Genomic DNA, 19827 nt, shown 5'->3' on the forward strand with positions numbered 1-19827 from the left:
TTGACAACCAAATGTTTCATTCTTTTTTTTTTTTTCTGAAAAATGCACATTAAATTTGTGTGCATTTATATTTTCGAATTAAACTTAATAAACATCCAGCTTAAAATTAATTGAGAAGAAATACAAGATTTGATCTACATAGAAACACCACTCAATATTTCTTAAATATAGTATAAGATAAGCAATTAAACAAATAAGCTTAACACGTGGAAAACAAATCAAGAGCAACAAACAAACAAGAAGTATAACACGCAACTGTTGGTTAGTCTTTTTACTCAGCCGTTTAGGACTTCCTAATCAATAAGAGGAAGATATTTTTACCTTTATTTTAGCAAAGAAGTTTCAAACTGTTAGCTGATAACTCTATTATATAAAGTTATTTTGATTCAATTTGAGAGCTTAGTAGCTAGATCTTTGAGATTTTAGGTTGAATTTACATTTAGTGTTTTTTTAGTTTAAGTTTGATTACTTGTTAATGATTAATTTAAGTTATTTTAGTTAAATTTTGGTTATTTTTATTAAATTACTTTAAGAGTAGTTATTGCTAATTTCTTATGACTTTTGTAAAAATTGATGAAAAAGACTCATTGATGAAAATCAGTGCAATATGGTGATAGCTTCATTCATATATGTTTCAGTATTTTGACATATCTCTTTCTAAAACTCCAAATGAGTGATTCTTGACAATCGAATTATAAGAAGAAGGATACAATGTTTATGTTCACATATTGCCCAGTTCTGATTGATCATGGTCAAAATATTTGTCAAATTCGGACCACTGTAGCAATATGTAAAGACTGAACATGATGTAGTATTTGGAGCAAATCTTTCAATCCAGAAGTCCATTGATTGGATTCTTAATCTTGGAAAGTTAAGAGACAGGATAAAACTTTTATGTTTACTACTTTCCCAGTTCCTAACATAAGGGTAAAACTCACATTTGAATTGATAGACTATCACAGCGCTGGGAGAACAAGGCTGCAGCGTTGATGAAGGAAGCACGCATACAAAATTCCAGAGAGCTCACGCTGCAGCGCTGGAGAAGTAGCGCTGCAGCGCTGCGCGACTTTCCTAAATATAAGGAAGTTAACGGGATTTCGAAAATTAGGTTTATTTGGAGCCTTTTTCAAGATTTGGAGGGGAGGCAGCACAAACTATTCTGGAGATTTGGAGCCAAGAACAAAGTAAGGAACAAGAGAATTGGAGAGAGAATTAAGATCACAAATCTCTAACTATTAGTTTTCTCTCTTACCTTTGTGTTTTTCTTATTTTTTTGACTTGTATCATGGCTAAATTTCTTGGATATTGTTTTTATTAGATACTATGAACTAAATTATTTTCTAGGATTGCAATTGAACTCACATGTAATCTAATTTTAATCTCTTTCTTGCTTATTTTAATGGGATTCAAATGTTTATTCGAGTTGTGCTTAATGTTTTAATTGTATGGCCACCAATTAAATTGATCTAGAACTTAAACAAACTTGGGAAAGGGAGTTTAGTGTAAGACTAAAATTGGGATAGATATGATCATATTAATTGATTTTCTATAAGGATAGAATATACCTATAGGCCCTATGTAGCCAAATTAGAGCCTGAAATGAATGATCTATTTTAATTTCAATTCACAGAAGATATATGTTTTAGTTAAATAGATTTTTTTAAGATGAGTCGAGAGACCCTTATAAATAATTTAGGACTCTAGGTTAGCAATTCAACCCATTGAAATAAGTTAAGAAAGAGAAGATTTAGATAAACTGTGAGGGATATTGTAATCCTAGGCTTGTTTGATTTACTGTCTAAATTTTTATTGCTTTTATTTGTAATCAATATTAGTTTTAGTTGCGTAATTTTTAGTTCAATTAGAATTAAGATTTTAATTGTTTGAATAAACTAAATTATTTAATTTAGTACTTAATAAAATTTTAGATCAATTTCCTGTGGATCGATACTCTGCTTGCTAATATATATCTATTCTATACGTATACTTGCGTAGTAGAATTTTAACTGACATTAGCTGATTTTATGCCCATTTTATTGTTTTCTTGTTTCATGTACAGCCTATGTATGGGCTAGCTTTGATAAATAAAACATGTTCAAAACTCATCCTTATCCTTTTTTTGTCTTGTCTAATCTGCTTCCTATTTTTTTACTTTCGTTGCTTATTTGTTTTCTTTTATTTGGTATCAGAGTAGGGTTTCAAAAGTGCTGTCGAAAAGATTCCTTGAAGCAGCAAATTCTACAACTTTCTTATAGCTTTGAGAATTTTGTGAACCTTCATTCCACGTTTGATGGTCATTATGACCACTAGAGTATGTTGATGGAGAACTTTATGAGATCGAAAAAATTATTGGCAAGTAGTTTCAGAAGGTCCACCACGATTGGCAGCAGGAGCAAAAGAAGTACAGAAGGCAAAAGTATATGCGTTGAAATTGAAAGATCTAAAGGCCAAAAATTATCTGTTTCAGGTCATAAATCGTTCAATCTTGGAGACAATACTTTGCAAAGACACCTCTAAGCACATATGGACTTAATGAAGAAGAAGTACCAAGGTTCTGCCAAGACCAAAAGGCAGCAACTTCAAGCACTTCGAACTGAGTTTGAAACCTTGAGGATGAAGCCAGGTGAGACAATTACAGAATACTTCTCAAGAATAATGGCCATTGTTAACAAGATAAGGGTGCATGGTGATACGTTAGAAGATGTGGTCATTATAAAGAAGATTTTGAGAACACTGACACCAAAGTATAACATTGTTGTCTATTCCATAGAAGAGTCACATGATATTGATGAACTATCTCTAGATGAGTTACAAAGTCGTTGTGGTTCATGAGCAAAAGCTAATCCATCTAGACAAAATGGAGTAAGCTCTCAAGTTTCTACTGCATGTAGGCATGACAAGAACAAAAAAAGGGATATAGAATGTAAAACAGATAATAAAGCTCAAAAAAGGAAAGAGGTCAAGGAAGATCTGCTCAAATTCGTCACAAAGGAGGAACAGGAAGCAAGGCACATATTGAGAGGTACAAGTGTGATAAATTTGGCACTACAAGTCAGAATGTAAGAACAATATGCAAAACACAAAGGAAAAATCATCTTATTTTGTAAAATAAGAGAAGGAGATATCTTTGTTATGGTATGTCAAACAAAGGAGGAAACTATAAGGGCTTATAGTATTTAGACACGGGGTGTAGTAACCATATGAGTGGTAACAAAGAAGGTTTCTCAAGCTTGGATGAAATCTTCAAAGACACCATGAAATTTGGAGATAACAAAAAGTATCAGTCATGGGAAAGGTCAGGTCAGAATCATAACAAAGGGAATGCAATTCAAACAATCTCCAATTTACTCTTTTGACCAAACTTAAAGACCAACTTGCTGAGCATTGGACACATATAGGAGAAGGGCTATGAAGTGATTATCAGGAAGGTACGTGCAAAATTCAAAATGACAAGCTTGGACTAATAGCACAGATGAATATAATTGCAATAAAATGTTTTCACTTAATCTTATTATATTGATCAATGATGTTTATAGCTCAGTTGAGGGATACAGCTTAGCTGTGGCATTTTAGATATGGCCACTTGAATTTTAGAGGACTAAAATTTTACACCAGAAGAACATGGTGACCAGTCTTTCAACTTTTCAAATTCATTCCAACATTTGTGAAGATTGTGTTTATTGGAAGCAACATTGGAATCCTTTCCAAAAAGAAAGATACAGAGAGCAAGAGAAATATGAGAGATTGCCCACTCAGATATATGCGGACTTATCTCCTGTTTCAAACAGTGAAAAAGGTACTTTGCACTTTATAGATATGATAGTAGAAAAACTTGGGTGTACTTTCTTGCAAAAAAATTAGAAGTATTTGAAACTTTCAAGAAGTTTAAAGTAATTGCAAAAAATGAAGTAGGAAGGACAATTCAGGTGCTACACACAAATAGAGGTGGAGAGTATGACTCACAAGATTTTTCAAAATTTTGTGAGTTACATGGCATAAAAAGACAGAAAATAGAAACTTACACTCCACAACAAAATAGAGTGAGTGAGAGGAAGAACCAAACAATCATGAACATGGTGAGAAGTATGATGGTAAGAAATAAGGTGCCAAAGAAATTTTGGCTTGAAGCAGCAAATTGGAGTGTGCACATTCTAAATAGAAGTCCAACATTGGCTATGCAAAACATGACGCCTAAAGAAGCATGGAGTGGAAGAAGACTTGTTGTAAGTCATTTCAAAACTTTTAGCTGCATTGGCTATACACACGTAGCAGATGAAAAAAGGAAGAAATTGGATGACAAAGGAGAGAAGTGCGTGTTTCTTGGCATAGCAGATTGTACAAAAGCTTATAAACTGTATAATCTGACTACAAAGAAGCTTGTAGTCAGTAGGGATGTGGTCTTGGATGAAACAGATTTTTAGCAATGGGATAAAGGTGGAGCAAAGCAACATATACCTATAAGTCCCAATGATGAAGAGCAAACCAATGGCGAAAGAAAACAACATGATATAGAGCAAGCTAAGGAGGTTGAACCTGTCAGTCAAAGCACAAGTACCCCTAACTAGAGAGTTCAAAGGCAAAGAATGAGGCCTGCTTAGATAGAGGATTATGAAGAAACTGGAGTTAGTCAAATAGATGAAATTTTGACTCATTTTTGCTTATTTATGGAATATGATCTAATTACCTTCGAGGAAGCTGTCAAGGAACCAAAATGGCAAAAGCAATGAATGAGGAGATATCAGCCATTAAAATGAATAATACTTAGGAACTTACAACATTGCCAAAAGGTCAGAAAAAGATTAGAGTGAAATAGGTGTTTAAGACGAAGTTGAAAGAAAATGGAGAGATAGACAAATATAAAGCCAGACTTGTAGCAAAATGGTACAAACAGGCGTATGGTGTTGACTATGAGGAAGTGTTTGCACCTATTGCGAAGCATGATACAATCAAAATGATTTTGGGATTGGCAGCTCAAAACCAATGGCCTATATATCAACTTGATGTAAAATCAACATTTTTACATGAAAAGCTGCAAGAAAAAGTATTCGTTGATTAACCTCCTAGCTATATCAGAACTAGTGAAGAACACAAGGTGTATAGACTGAAGAAGGCATTATATGGACTGAAACAAGTACCTAAAGCTTGGTATAGCCGCATAGATCCCCATTTTGGAAGAGAAGGCTTTCACAAATGCCCATATGAGCATACTTTCTACTTTAGGTATGATAAGGGTAATATTCTCATTGTTTGTTTATATGTGGATGACTTAATTTTTACTGGAAGCAATGATGTTATGTTTGACAAGTTTAAAGAATCTATGATATTATGAGAAGCAAACATATAGATGTAAGCTATCATTTCTTAAGAGACCTGACACATGACGGTATAATTGAGTGGTTTACTGCAAAAGTGAAGACCAAGTAGTAGATATTTTTACCAAAGCCTTGGAGAAGGAGAATTTTCTCAAGATTAGAGACATGCTTGGTGTCTATTCGTTAGAAGAATTTGAAGCCTTGTAAATTGTGTTAGAAATATCCATTTAAGGGAGGGATTGTTGGTTAATCTTTTTACTCAGTCGTTTAAGAACTCCTAGTCAACAGGAGGGAGATATTTCTACCATTATTTTAGGAAGAAATTACATACTGTTACCTGATTTTATGCCCATTTTATTGTTTTCTTGTTTCATGTGGACTTATATATAGACTAGCTTTTGATAAATAAAACATGTTCAAAACTCATCCTTATCCTTTCTTTGTCTTGTCTAATCTGCTCCTTTTTTTTTTTTAATTTCCTTGCTTATTTGTTTTCTTTTAGCAACATGAAAAACCAAAGCTTTTTACATGTTAATTGATAATAAATAGGCTCAATTTGAATATAAATCACAACAAATGGAGACTTAATATAAGATAACTTTCTCATTAATTATTAAGAAATTTAAAATTTCATTTTCCTTAAAAAAATTCTAGTTGATAATATTTTTCATTTTAATTCGTTTAAAAAATATACTAGCTTACTATTTAATGGAACTACTTGCTCCTTCATTCTTATTATATATTTCTCCCTACTTTAATAAAAAAAATTTTGGCTTTTCTTTGGGTGGGCGTGCGTAATTACCACACTAACTAACTCTCACAACCACAAAATCCATTAATTATTACAATTTACTGTTCCATTGGATAGGGATTTTGGACCAATAATACTGATAAAATAAGCTTTCTAAGATTTAAGATTCAGTGTCTGTATTCTGTAAAGCTAAAACATGATGTGCAGTAAAGCCAAAACATGATGTGCAATAACGATAATGCGAATTTGTCTTTGAATGATCTTGTCGACTTCATCAGTCAGATTCTGTATTTACTTCTTTGGTTGTAAAAACAAGAGGCTACTAATATCCAACTAGAAATGGTTTCGTAGGGAATTTGCTTAGCTTCAAGTTGTGCACTTCCTTTTACTTCTATGGCATGGCAAGTTGTACGGAGACTTTTAGATTTTAATAATTAAGTATAAATTCGAATCCTGCTTTTCGTAGATTTTTTTTAAATTAATGTTGGATAAAATTTTTATCAGTTGTGTATGCCACTCATATCCATAAGAGTTTAATAATTTGATTATATTTGGAATTTATTTTATTTAGATATCTACGTCGAAGCTCATTGGGTTTAAAGGTTAACAAAGGGTAAAGTTCCTAATGAACTACTCGAGCTCGACTTGCACGTTTTTTAACAAGCCGAACTAAAGCTTCAAAGCTACACAAGTAACGAGTTGAGTGAAATTCGAATTTCTTAATACTCGGCTTGAGTGACTGGCAAACGTAATCGATTTCTTTAAATAATTTTTTATAAATAAAATATGATATTTACATGCATATTTTCAAGTTTTGTTCTATTTTTGGATTGAAGCTTGAACTCCAGTCCCAACTGAGTTTCAAGCTTCTTATTTGAATTAAATGTTAATCAAACCTAATGGAGTCATGTTCGTAGCTCGATTATTTCTCAAGTTGAGTTCAAGTACAAACTAATAAAGCTTGACCGAGCTCAAGTTAATTAAGCTCAAGTCTCAATTTTTTTAATCGAACCGCTTGAGTTTGGACTAATTAATCAACAATGTATCAGCTCGACTCTGTGTGGCTACACCCTTTGAATTATAAAGGTAGATAATTTGTTTGCATTATTTTATCCCATAAACCTCACATTTCATTTCCTAATATTCGAATATAAAATCTTCATATGAAAGTCTCAAAACTCTAACTGTGTTAAGAGATGCATATGAAAACATATTTCTATTTATATATTGTACATGTTCTAATAGAAAAATGACAAGATGATAAGATATTTGGTCGTTTTTACATTTCTCGATTAAGGATCGAGCCCTCCATTATTATCATTATTTTGGTCACTATTATTCTCATTATTTAGAATTCCCTCTCTTTTTTTTATAAAAAACATATAAAAATCTTATTATTTTTTTCAAATTCGAAAGTTTAATCGAGAAGCAATTGGTGGTATCTTACGTGATTATACAGGAATTATCAAAGGCATTTTCTTCAAATCTATTGATATGGAAGACTCTAATTATCCTAAGTTCATGGCAATTAAGGAATGCCTCTTATTTTTCACTTCTTTCTTTTGAGTCAGTTATCATTCTCTCATTATTGAAAATGAGTCTAACAATGCAATGAAGCATATTTCAAACCACATTAAAAGTCTCAAATGCCGAACTTTGAGTCTCACTTCCAAACATTTTTTTTGTAGCTGGGTTGGCAAAAGCAAGAGTTTCCATCAACAAAAACTGTAGGATAATATTTGATGTTACAACTTTAACCTTATTTTAATGTTTATAAATAAATACTAACCTCTGATTTTTTTAAAAACGAGAAACGCACATAAAAAGGCCTATAAATTATTTCATTTTCTTTACTAAAATAAACTGAATCCTCCCTTTTATATATAGTTGCTATACTATCTGCTTCATGTAAAACATCCGGGGCATATAGCTTAGCTTGGCTAATTTGCTCTGTTCTTTTCTTCTCCTATTTTTTTTTTCTCAAAATTTGACATATTTGGCCAAGCCGACAAAGAGGCAACTTAAATCATGATTGCTTCTGATTAACCAACAAAACCCGGTAAAGTTTGACTCATCAAACCCAAAAAAAACTTCACTATCAATGCCCCAAGTTGTAATTACAAAAACTAACCTTATTAAATTCATTAATTGTAGTCACTGGTAGACCTTTGTTATTTTACTCAAAGTCATGAATCTTCTCCCGATTTTCTTAAATTAAAACCTACAATAAACAAAAAAAGGCATATAGAATAATGAAATCGTAGAGATCCTCCAGCAATTGGTGATTTGGTTCCTGTGGCTGCCATTGCTGCCCTATCAACAACACCCAATTGCAAGTTTTATTATAGAAATTTATGGTGCCTGCCATTAAAAAATACTCATTGGACACCAATGGGATACACCATATTTATCTGTCTTCAACAGTGTTTGAAAATGGGTCCTGAAATTTTTTTTGTGATAGTGGGAAACGATGCGCTGCATTTATTTTAAATGTCAAACTGTCAGGTTAGGTTTGATCCTATTCCTTGGTCACATATTCTTCTGTTCTATTATTTTTAGGGATAAATAATAATATCCATTACACGACAAGAATTACACTGTGAATCTTTTAATTAATCTTTTTGTTCTTGAATTGGAGCATGCACCTGCCGGCGTCCCGAAGCTGATGCTCTGAGAAGGGCCAATGTTTAATCCCAAGTGGACTACTCCAATTTTCGAATATAACCAATTAAATTAAAATAATTTATTTTATTTGATATAAGCTCATGTAATTCTCGAATTTAATTACCGGTGAATTTCTTTTTTCAGTACAAATAAACTGTTTTTTGTTTAAATTAAAATGGAATCTTAGAAAAAAATCAACATAAACACCCGTTAGATCAAACATTCAGGTAATCTCTTGGATTACAGAATAAAATGTAATCTTTTCTTATGTAGGAAATCTCACACCTTTTTTTCAAATAAAAATCTCAAGTTTCTAACCGATAAAATATATTCTACTGAGTCGAATGTGAAAATTTTGTTACAAATGCTAATATTTATTCATTTAATTAGAACTACTAACCAAAACATTTTACTTTTAAATGAAATAAAAAAGGAAAATTTTGATAAATATATACACGTTTTCAATGAAAGTAGCTGTCTTGATGGAAATATAGGCTCTGTCTTGGATTTGTTGTTAGGGGGATGATCAGTTCTAGAGATTCCAAGAAGGTATTTTCCCATCTTTCCATCAAACAAGACACGACCTGCTTGAATTAGTTAATAAGATTGCTCTGAAAAGCGCACCTTTTTATCTGATCTCTTATGGGAATAAAAGCAGAACCATTTACCAACTAAAGTATGTATATAGTAGCTTTAGATGTTCCTTTTTCCTTCTCAAAACTTGAAAACTCGATAAGTATTAGAAATAACCTTCATCATAAATTTAATTTAAAAATAACTTTTATTATAGTTTTAACTGTTTTTAAATAATTTTTTATATGATTGGACAATAATACTCTTTAAACCATTTATTTCAAATTAAATGGTCTCATTTTGTTCTATTCTGCCATTTAGATAAAAATTTCAAAATTAAATCTCGATTTCTCTATCTTACCATCCAACTCTGTAATCCCATCGAGATCTATATCGTCATCCAACTCTCTCACTATCCCAAAAAGTAAAGATAACATTAAGGTATTTCTTGAGTTTATTTGTTTATATTCATAAAACCCAAAAGTTGATGGATAAATTATATGACTTTGGCAACTTAAACCTGGCTAGGAGTAATGAAATCAATTAGTTATTAGGCAATTCATGAATATTTTTTAGGTGTTGCATTACTAAATATTAAGTACTATGTGACTGGATATTAAGTATTGCATGACTAATTGTTATGTATTACGCAACTTAAGAATTGCATGATTGATTATTAGGAACTGTGTAACCTGTTTATTTGACATTACGTTACTGAATATTAAAAAAATATGAGATTAGATAAGAGGCATTGCGAGGCTAGCTTTTAAGAATTTCGTAACTTATGCATTGCTTGACGAGAACAAACACAATGACTATCATGCAATACCATATAGATAAAATTCATGCAATGTCATACCTATAACACTCACTCACTTCCATATAGATAATAGTCACGCAATGCCTTACAGATAACAGTCACGAAATGCCTTTCAGATAATAGTCACGTATTGCCCTTTATAAATCGATCACGCAATGCAATACAATTAATAGTCATACAATGCCTAATCAAACAGTCATGCAATGCTCAATCAAGAGTCACGCAATGATTTACATTCAATTACGCAATGATCTATCAACAAGTCAAGTAATGCCAGAAACTCCTAAACTAATCACACACCTTAAGTGATGTCATGCCTAAAACCAACCATGCATAAAGTGCCAACCACTCATGCAAACCCTCAGTCCCCTAAACCCTTAAACCTAATTTCTATCAACTAGTCACGCATGCCTATCAACCAATCGTGCATGTCTTGTGATGAATATGACATCCTTTTTGTTTTCTATTCATTGAGATTCTCTTGTAAGTTTTGTTAAAAGATACTTTGGTAAAAAATTTCCTTAAAAGATTTTTTGTGAGATTTCCCTATATTCCCATAGATTTTGTGATCATTCATAAGGGTCAAAGATATATTCTTTATATTCTTTCAAGGCTTGCATGACTTTCTCATGACAAGGTTCTAGTGCATAAGGAAAGTAATGTAAACACATTTCAACATCTTATGATGGCCAAATATGATCTACTTCCTGTGGTGATGAGTTTTTTCCATAGTGGTAAGAGGAAAAATCATCGTAAAACTTCTACAAAATTGGCTCACCATGGTTCTATTGACCTTACCAACTAGTCACGTATGACCTATCAACCAGTAACACGTTAACCTGTGAAGTAGTTACGCAATATCAAAACCCTTAAACGTAATGCTTACACTAATTACGCACATCCTAAGTGGCACCATGCCTAAAACTAGTCATGCATAAGGTGTCAATCACTCACGCAAACTCTCAGTCACATAATACCTGAGCCCCTAACCCCACTTCTTATTAACAAGTCTCGCATGCCTATCAACCAATCACGTATGCCTTGTTACTGTTCGAGCCAAAAAGTATGAACAATACCAAATTCAAGTTTATATTCAACAATTCCAAACAACAAGAATATCAATATGAACAAGCAATATGACTACGTTTATACTTAAAAACCATAAATAAAGAATATTAAGAATAAGAATAGCCCTAAACCTTTCTCATCATGGTTAAAAATAAAAATATATGCCTATCTTTCTCCACAGAATGTTAACTTCCTTTTATTGCTCAAGATGTGAACTACTTTACATGAAAAACCATTCTAAAATACTTTGATCACTGTTAAAAATTCTCGACGGTTGACCCAGAGAGAAATGCTTTCAAGAGAATGCTTTGTAGAGAGATGTATGGTCTGTTGATAAGAGCTGAGGAGTTACAAAGTTTGTAAACATACTTGACCCAAACATATGGATCGGGTTGAGGCACGGAGTCAAACATGTAGATTAGTTTTATTAAGGGTAATTTTGTTTTAATTTTATTTCTCTTAGTTAAAAATAATTAAAATTATGAGGAGATTTATTTTCAAAAATACCTTATGCATGGGGCCTATTCTTAAAAAGAACTCTTAACATAACCTTTCCAAGAAAGATTGATTATCTAACTATATGTTTGATATGATATCAAATGTAGGTCCATCATACCGTTATCCCTTAGTTACATCAATTTGTTTTCCAATTGCTAACTTGTACCACTAGCATTTTTATAAGAAAAAAATAAATTATAATATATATATAGATAGATTTTATGATACCCCATGAAAAATCCTTATCATGAGTCTGACTCTCTTTGTTTCTAAAAACATGTTTTGAGGTTAAGATTTGAGATTTCAATTTAATTGAAAAGAGTGTATGCGATAAAATTTATGGACAATCTTATATCATCTGCATAGAAAATTTGCTTCCATAATTCCCACATTTGTAATTAGATTATAAAGTAAGCTTTTACCTGTTTAAAATATCCATTGCACCAACTTAGAGGTGCAACATATTACACTCTCGTCCCTACTTTTTTTAGTTTATTGTACATACTTTTCGATTTTTTTAGCACATTTCATTATATTTTGTTATATTTAATTTCATTTTTTCATTCAAAAATTTTTTTCTTTAAATAACTTATAAGGTCAAATTTTAGTTTATCGAGACAAAGATAAAATATTTTTCATATTTTTTAAAATTGAATAGCTTAATTATACTAAAGTGTAAGAAATAAAATGAAAATATTCTACAAACTGCTATTTTAATAAAATATTGAAGTACTATTGTCTTTTTTTTAACTATTATGACATGTGATTTATACTTAATGATATTTGATTTTCATGTGATGCTAAATACAATAATCTCTAATTTTTACTGATTTATATTAATTGGTAAATAAATAAATTATATTAATAATGATCAATTTTTTTTTATCACTGAAAATGAGGAAAATTGTCTTGTCCCATTATATACGTACTCAGAAATCGATTATGCGTGTCAAATATGAATATATGTTTAACACAATTGGTTCAATTTTTTTTATAATTTGAAACGTCATATATTTATAATACAAATATTTCATGAAAAATAAGAGTTAAAAACATAAATTGAAACAACTTGCAAATTAACGACGATATCATGCAATTGTCCTCTTGCTCCAACAGTTAAGAACTGGTTCCAACTTGAAAACATTGACGTGGAAGGAAGAAAACCAACCACCTTGGAAATGGAATATTGTGTGTGTGAAAGAAGACGCCCATCTAGAGTATTCAATAGCCAATTACCTATTGCCATGTAAGCCAAAGCATGGTTTCCCTGTAGCAGGGTCATTTGCAGCTCATCTGTTTAACTGTTCTCCATTTTCTGTACTGGTACTAGTATTTTATTAAGGACCCTCCCCAACTTGCTTCTCATTAAATAAATCTACAAACTCAAGGTAGCCTCCAATCAGCCCAACAAATGCAAAAGTTTAAGCCTGCAAAAACACCCACTTTTTCTGCTCTCTCTCTCTCGATCTGGAATGAAATTATTTTCAAGTTAATTTAGACAATATTGGTGCATCATCATTAACGTCACTCTTTTAAGAAAGAGCTCCTTCGCTCGCAACTTGCTGAGGTCTCTCTCTCAATTCCTCAGCATGATCTCTGTCATATTTATCTGTTTTGGCATTCTCTATCCAACCCTTTCCTCCAATCCTCTTCATCTCTGCCAATATCACCAGCTTTCCTTCTCCCATTTCCCTCAGTTTCCACCATGCCAAGAAACCAGGAAGTCGGTTGCTTAATTTCCCATTTTTCCTCTCGTCACAACCTCATGCATACTAATGTTCTTTCACTAATTCCATAGCTCTCTTTTCCTTTCAAGATATACGTACTGATACTTGTCTATGGTGCTTCCAGGTTATGTGGCCCAGATTAGTAGCTAACAAGATCCTTAGAAAGAGATTAGGGAGCAGCAACTTTGTCGCAGATTTTCCAAGCCACAAAGAAACCTTGTTGGAAATTCCAAGCTTAGATCAGCCATCCTTGAGTCCCAAGACCATATTCAGTCATCATAAAGATACACACAACTACAGGTAAGCAACAGCTAACCTATTCTTTATGCTTATATTCATTCCACTATCATATTAATTAACAAATTATTAATTTATTTGTATCATTATAAGATTTATGCTCATCCTTCCGTGTCTTTTTTTCTTCTCCTTCTTTCTCCTCATTTTTCTTCTTAAGGATTTTCGTTACGACTTGGAATGTTGGCGGGGTTGCACCACATGAAGGTTTGGATATGGAGGATTTGCTGGATACAGGCAGTACCGCCTGTGACATCTATGTTCTCGGGTAACCACTGACAGTAGAACTATAACTACTAGAAAGCAAACAATGAGAGTTGAACTTTTGCAGTTCGATCAAATCTTTAATGATATCATTGTCGCCTTCCTCTCTTCTTTCCAGGTTTCAAGAAATTGTACCCCTTAGCGCGTCGAACGTGTTAGGATCAGAAAATAGCAAAATTTTCACAAAATGGAATTCCCTGATTAGAGAAGCTCTGAACAAGAAAATTCGCTGCCGAGACAAAGTCCAGCTTTCCAATGAAGATGGAAAGTCATCAATTGAAAACAGCATCCCAGGTCAAGACTTCCGGTGTATTATAAGCAAGCAAATGGTTGGGATACTAATCTCAGTTTGGGTTCGAAGCTACCTTCGTCCTTATATCCGGCATCCCAGTGTCTCCTGTATAGGCTGTGGCATCATGGGCTGCCTAGGAAATAAGGTGATCATCATCAATCAAAGCATATTCCCAAAGTGGAAAAAATGTTATTGTCAAACAACCTTTTTTCTTTGATTTGTTCTGTATCCCAAAAGGAAAAGTTACTGTGTTATCAACAGTACTACTCATTTTTTCAATTTTGACAGCAACAGAACTAAAATCTTTACTGCTATACCAACATCAGGGTACAAATAGTTTTGAAATAATTACATGGGATTTAATCAAGAGGGTTATTTATCATATCTTTTTTTCCTTAATTCCCCTTTTCAAAATCTTGGTTTGCAGGGTTCAGTATCAGTTAGATTTCGGTTACATGAAACAAGCTTCTGCTTTGTATGCAGTCATCTATCTTCTGGGGGTAGAGAAGGGGATGAAAAGCTTAGAAACTCCAATGTATCCGAAATATTCTCCCGAACAAGTTTTCCTAGAGGCCCTTCACATGATTTGCCAAGGAAAATCCTAGACCATGAGTACGTAAAATTACTTGATTTACTTTTCTTTAATCTTTTTGAAACAGTCCAAAACAATTTCGTTAGTGATTCATGGAGTACAATAATCTAATTATTATCTTCTTAATCAATGTTTCTTTTCACTATAAATCATGAAAATAAGACACGAATACCCAATAAATTATAAACTTTAAACATCATTATTTGATTACTAGTCTCCAACTTTGAATTTGTCCTGTTCAATTAGAGGCCGCCAAAGATATAATATTGTTTCTTAATTATTTTATCAGTGACCTTAATTTGGTATCTACAGATAGTTCTAAATAAGTGTAGTTGTTAAAGTAATTTTAAATTTGGTGGGGGCTAAGTAAACTAATGGTTTGATAAACCAACTGAAAAGGATGATTACTTTACTGGTAAACCGTCTCTTATTATCAAACCCATTTGTTTATGATAAAGTTGTCTTCTTAATCAACAAGTTAAACGATTACTTTTAGGACTATAAACAATCAGCAGTTTAAAATAAATCTAATACAGGAATATATATATCTTGGTGGTTTCAGCTAACCATACCGCGTTCCCTTGCAGTCGGGTAATTTTGCTTGGAGATCTGAATTATAGAATTTCCTTACCAGAATCAACTGTTCGACTCTTAGTGGATACAAGAGAATGGAACGGCCTCCTGGAACATGATCAGGTAACCAAACAATAGAATATCACAGCAAACCCATTTCACATCATTAATCTTCTTTCCTAATTTAATTCTCATTCTGAACTTTGGGATAAAATGTTTCTGCAAATGAAGCTAAGAATGGAGCTGATGAATGGCGAATTTGAAGGTTGGCATGAAGGGTCTATCACATTCCCTCCTACTTATAAATACCGTCCGAATTCTGATGTATACTACGGATGTTTTCATCAAAGCAAAAAAGGGGAAAAGAAGCGTGCCCCTGCATGGTAATTAACCTACTGATTGACATGTAATATTCTTAGAAGTTCAAAGGTTTGAGGCCTTAATAGATTTCCCTTTTGTCTTTTAATTCAGGTGCGATCGAATAATCTGGTATGGGAAGGGGTTAAAGCAACATGTATATAACAGAGGTGAAGAGAAATTCTCCGATCATAGACCTGTCAAAGCATTATTTACTGCAGAAGTTGCGGTTTTGCATTCAATGAAACAATTTCAAAGCTTTTTTTTATCAGACAGGTTTGACAGAATTACAAGCCAGTTAGAGATACCCTCCTCAGCTGATGATTTTCTATGTAAAGGAAGATCAAGCTTCCAAATTTGAAGATAAGATAAAACTACTCTTATCTTCTTGTATAACTGTTTGATGCATGCTAAACTACAGAGAATAGGGTGAGAAAAGAAAATTAGAAAGGATATGAGAGAAGAACTTGTTAATTCTGTGGTTGTTGCACTTAAATTTGCTGATGAGTGTACAGTGATTTTTGTTGCACTTATTCTCCAATTATTTTTATTTTTTCTTCTATATATCTCAGAGAACAAGTCTAAATCATCTTTCTTTTGTTTTCATTAGATTATAAAATTAAAAAAAATTAGGTTTGGTTTTGGTCCAGCAACTACAGTCCAAAATCTGCTTGGTCCTTCTTGCTTCCAACCAGGGTGTTGTATGCTAAACCCCATGCAGTTTATGTTAACCATCAATTAATTTAACGAAAACTTCCTAATGATTAGAGTAGCTTAATAACCAAATTGATTGGCAGACCTGAAGCTCATAATCTTAAAAAAAAAAGATGTCTTCTTTCAGAGGGAAAAAAAAATTGGAAGGAGCATAAACTAGATGACAATAATTGAGTAATTTAGATGAAGACACTGGAGAGCTGTTGGATTTTTGTGGAGCAGTGGGAGAGCATCAAGCCAACCAAATTAATTATGTCTGTTAATTGGACCATCTCTTACTTAATTAATAGTTTAAAGTGATAAATAAGATATGATATATAAATTGCAAGTGGTGCAATAATACTATGTCAGTGTCATGGTACATTTAAGTTCTCATTCAATGGTTTATGAACATAAACCAATGAAATTATTTGGGATCAACTAAAAGACCTATCAAATTGTTGCAATAAAACAAATTTAGATAAGCACTTCCCTAGTGAGGCAATTGACAAAGAGCAAGTTTAATCATATCTGAAATCTCAAAATTATTGATACTTAATGAATCAAAAAAACAATGAAGAATGAATGACAAGACACTGACATACACATGTTTCTTTAACTCATCAATAAACAAAAGCTATTCTGCATCAATTTCTTGAACTTGTAGAAGTCATTGAAGAAATTTATCACGTCCATACGTGACAACTTTATCTCCATTAGATATGCCAAAGTCAAAGAAGTAGCTGCGTATTTCTACAAACTTTTGGTCAGCAGTGACAAACAACCGATTGCGTGCGTGCAGACTTTACTAACCTGCTAGTTTATTAACCTCTTACATGGAATCATAATCCTCAGGTGCATCAAGAGCATATCATAAGCATCCAAACTGGTACAATCTTCTATTTTCTCCACATAAACCCTTTTCTTCTTCGAGGCTGGTTGAGGCATGATATATAATCAGTTATAGAATGCTGTAGCATGTATACAAGGCGGAAAGACAAATCAAAATGTACCAACAGTTTTTCATTTACAACTAAGAGCTTCTCTCTTTGCCTTTAACCAACCTCATTAGCTACTTTTGCAACTGAGGAAGCAACTTCTTTTGCGTCTGCTGCTCTGAGAGCCTTCATTGAAAATCTCATTACAGCCTTGACTAGGCCCAAGTAGTTATAGGTATGCTGCAATAAGGGGAGCAATACAAAGAATGGCCAATTATAGAGTTACATATTGTGCTGTCTCGTCATATAAGATAACAATATAGCCAAGAAAATTGTCAAACCTCAAAAGGTCGTAGCTTATTAGAAATGAGCTCAGCATATTCATACAAGTCATTTTCTGATTTGGGAACGAAATTATCTAGTGACTTCTCAGCACAGCTCTTTGCAAATTGATCACCATAGAATCAGCTCTTCCAACAAGTCTGAAACATGAGGATGAACCTCTAAAATTCTTCATGCCTAAAAACCATCTTAAGAAACCCATGCGCTCTGCATCCAATATGTCTAAAAGATATATCCAAATACTTCAGTCCAGCCCATCCAAAAGAACTCAATCAACAATTCATAATTATGAATTCCTTCAAAATGGATATATGCAAGTAGGATGGCAATCTCAAGTTCTAAGCATGTATTAAGTGTTGCCTTTGAAACTAAAAAGCCAGATATATATATGGTTATAATTATGCTTAAGCTAAGAGAAAGGTTGGGAAATCACAGTGCTACTAATTAAAACATATATATCATTATTCAACCTTTAACTTAGTTGGAAAAGCTATTCTTCAATAGCATTCAATTGGTCTTCCTTTTCTCCAGCAGCAATTTTTCCTTTTTCGTCAAAAACTTCTGAGACAACTTTGTTGGTGCCCTTAACTCAGAGGAGGTCATTTCACAGGTACCTAACAACATTATACAATTTCAAATATAAATAATTGCTACCCTTACTTTACCCATATAAGTTACATAATGTACAAATATATACAGACTTAATACTGCTTTGCCATCCTAACTTCCAGTGACGCTTTTCATACCTTTGCAACAAATTTCAAATCCTGATTTCATCGATTTTAATAAATTAGCTTAAGCCAACTCTTGAAAGTGATTATTTATATCATATTTAATGTGACAAATAAGCATAGATGCTAAAGTCTATACATAAACAAGTTAAGGAATCTGGTGAAACAACAACGCACTTCTAATTCTTGTCATGTGGTCTTGTATAATATCTTGCACTCTTTATAAGCATGCAAGATTCATGCCCTGAGAGAATGTCAGCTAGATGCACTTTAAGAGAAAAGGGGAAAGCGACAGCGTACCAGAGTACTGTCATCCTCGTCGTCCCATGACTCTTTGACTTTGTTCTCCTTCACCATCTTCATCATCCCAGCAACTTGGATGTTGCCACTTGCTGAGAACTGGGCAATGGTCCATCCTCCGCAACAATAGCAGAAAACCAAGATAATACACGAGCTGCAAAGCTCAAGAAATACAAATCCTTGGTCATACTACCAATATCCAAAACCTCTATTTATCCTGATTCAGACACCTCTTCATGAAGAAATTTGCATGTAAAGTGAGGGATCCATTCGTTACAGGTAATTGAATATCAATATAAGGTACGGAGACTAATGGGAAAGCTTCATATTCATCTTTCTCTTTCATGTACATGCTTGTGTGCACATGAGGGGAAATAAATTGATGTAAAACCAAACTTTGAACCAAAGCTCTTGTATCTCAAATAATGGGACAAATAATGGAGAAAAAGAGCGTAGAAAGCCCAACCCAATTGTAGTGGGCCCAAAAAACTTTAGTATAAAAATAATAAAATATAAGAAGCATGCCACGTGGCAAACAGACTCTTCTCCTTTCGAAATCAAAAACTCCCGCAAAACTGGTTCACTCTGTCAGAGAAATGATTCGACTGCGAAAGAAATCGGTGGAGTTCCTTATTCAATCTTCTCAGGTAAGTAATTTTCTCAGATAAAACTATTCGATGAAGCAAATCAAAAATCTCCTTCATTAAATTTATTTTCTGTTGTAAATTAAAGCAACTCCAAGCTACTCCATTAGTGAAATACACTGCTTTATCTCTCTTCGCTGACCGATTTCTCCCTTCTCTCACCACGTAAATCTCCTCTGTCTCTCTTCTTCAATTCCATCAACTTTTTCTTTTAAAGAAAAAAAATTCTTAAATTTTACTGTTCTTTGTTTATTTTACAGTTTATTAAAGCAGGGAAATGAGTTGGGAAGCTGGCTTCTACGATCCATGGAAGACAGCAATTTGCAGTTATTTGCCCTCATTTCAATATGGATCTCAAGTAAAGTTGAGTTTTTACATCTCATGCTTCTCTTTT

At 33.0% G+C, this 19827-nt stretch overlaps 2 protein-coding genes across 3 annotated transcripts in view; both read left to right on the forward strand.

Annotated features, from left to right (window-relative positions):
* Positions 1–13391: 13391 nt before the first annotated feature.
* On the forward strand, positions 13392–16146 carry LOC110423279 (DNAse I-like superfamily protein). Its single transcript, XM_021437451.1, has 8 exons — positions 13392–13409; positions 13538–13713; positions 13868–13975; positions 14090–14408; positions 14691–14875; positions 15443–15551; positions 15660–15811; positions 15900–16146. Exons 1-8 carry the CDS (start codon positions 13392–13394, stop codon positions 16144–16146), a joined length of 1314 nt encoding a protein of 437 aa, XP_021293126.1.
* A 3207-nt stretch (positions 16147–19353) lies between these two features.
* Positions 19354–19827, forward strand: part of CYCJ18 (cyclin J18) — a 6202-nt gene continuing 5728 nt past the window's right edge. For both annotated transcript variants that reach the window (XM_021437453.1, XM_089784685.1), the window contains exons 1-3: positions 19354–19436; positions 19522–19598; positions 19694–19796. In XM_021437453.1, coding sequence (XP_021293128.1) covers positions 19386–19436; positions 19522–19598; positions 19694–19796 — 231 coding nt within the window. In that variant the 5' untranslated portion in view covers positions 19354–19385. The remainder of the gene's footprint in view (positions 19437–19521; positions 19599–19693; positions 19797–19827) is intronic.

The sequence above is a fragment of the Theobroma umbraticum genome, unplaced genomic scaffold (assembly GCF_002168275.2).
Source record: "Theobroma umbraticum cultivar Fairchild unplaced genomic scaffold, ASM216827v3 scaffold_20.0, whole genome shotgun sequence".
NCBI lineage: Eukaryota > Viridiplantae > Streptophyta > Magnoliopsida > Malvales > Malvaceae > Theobroma > Theobroma umbraticum.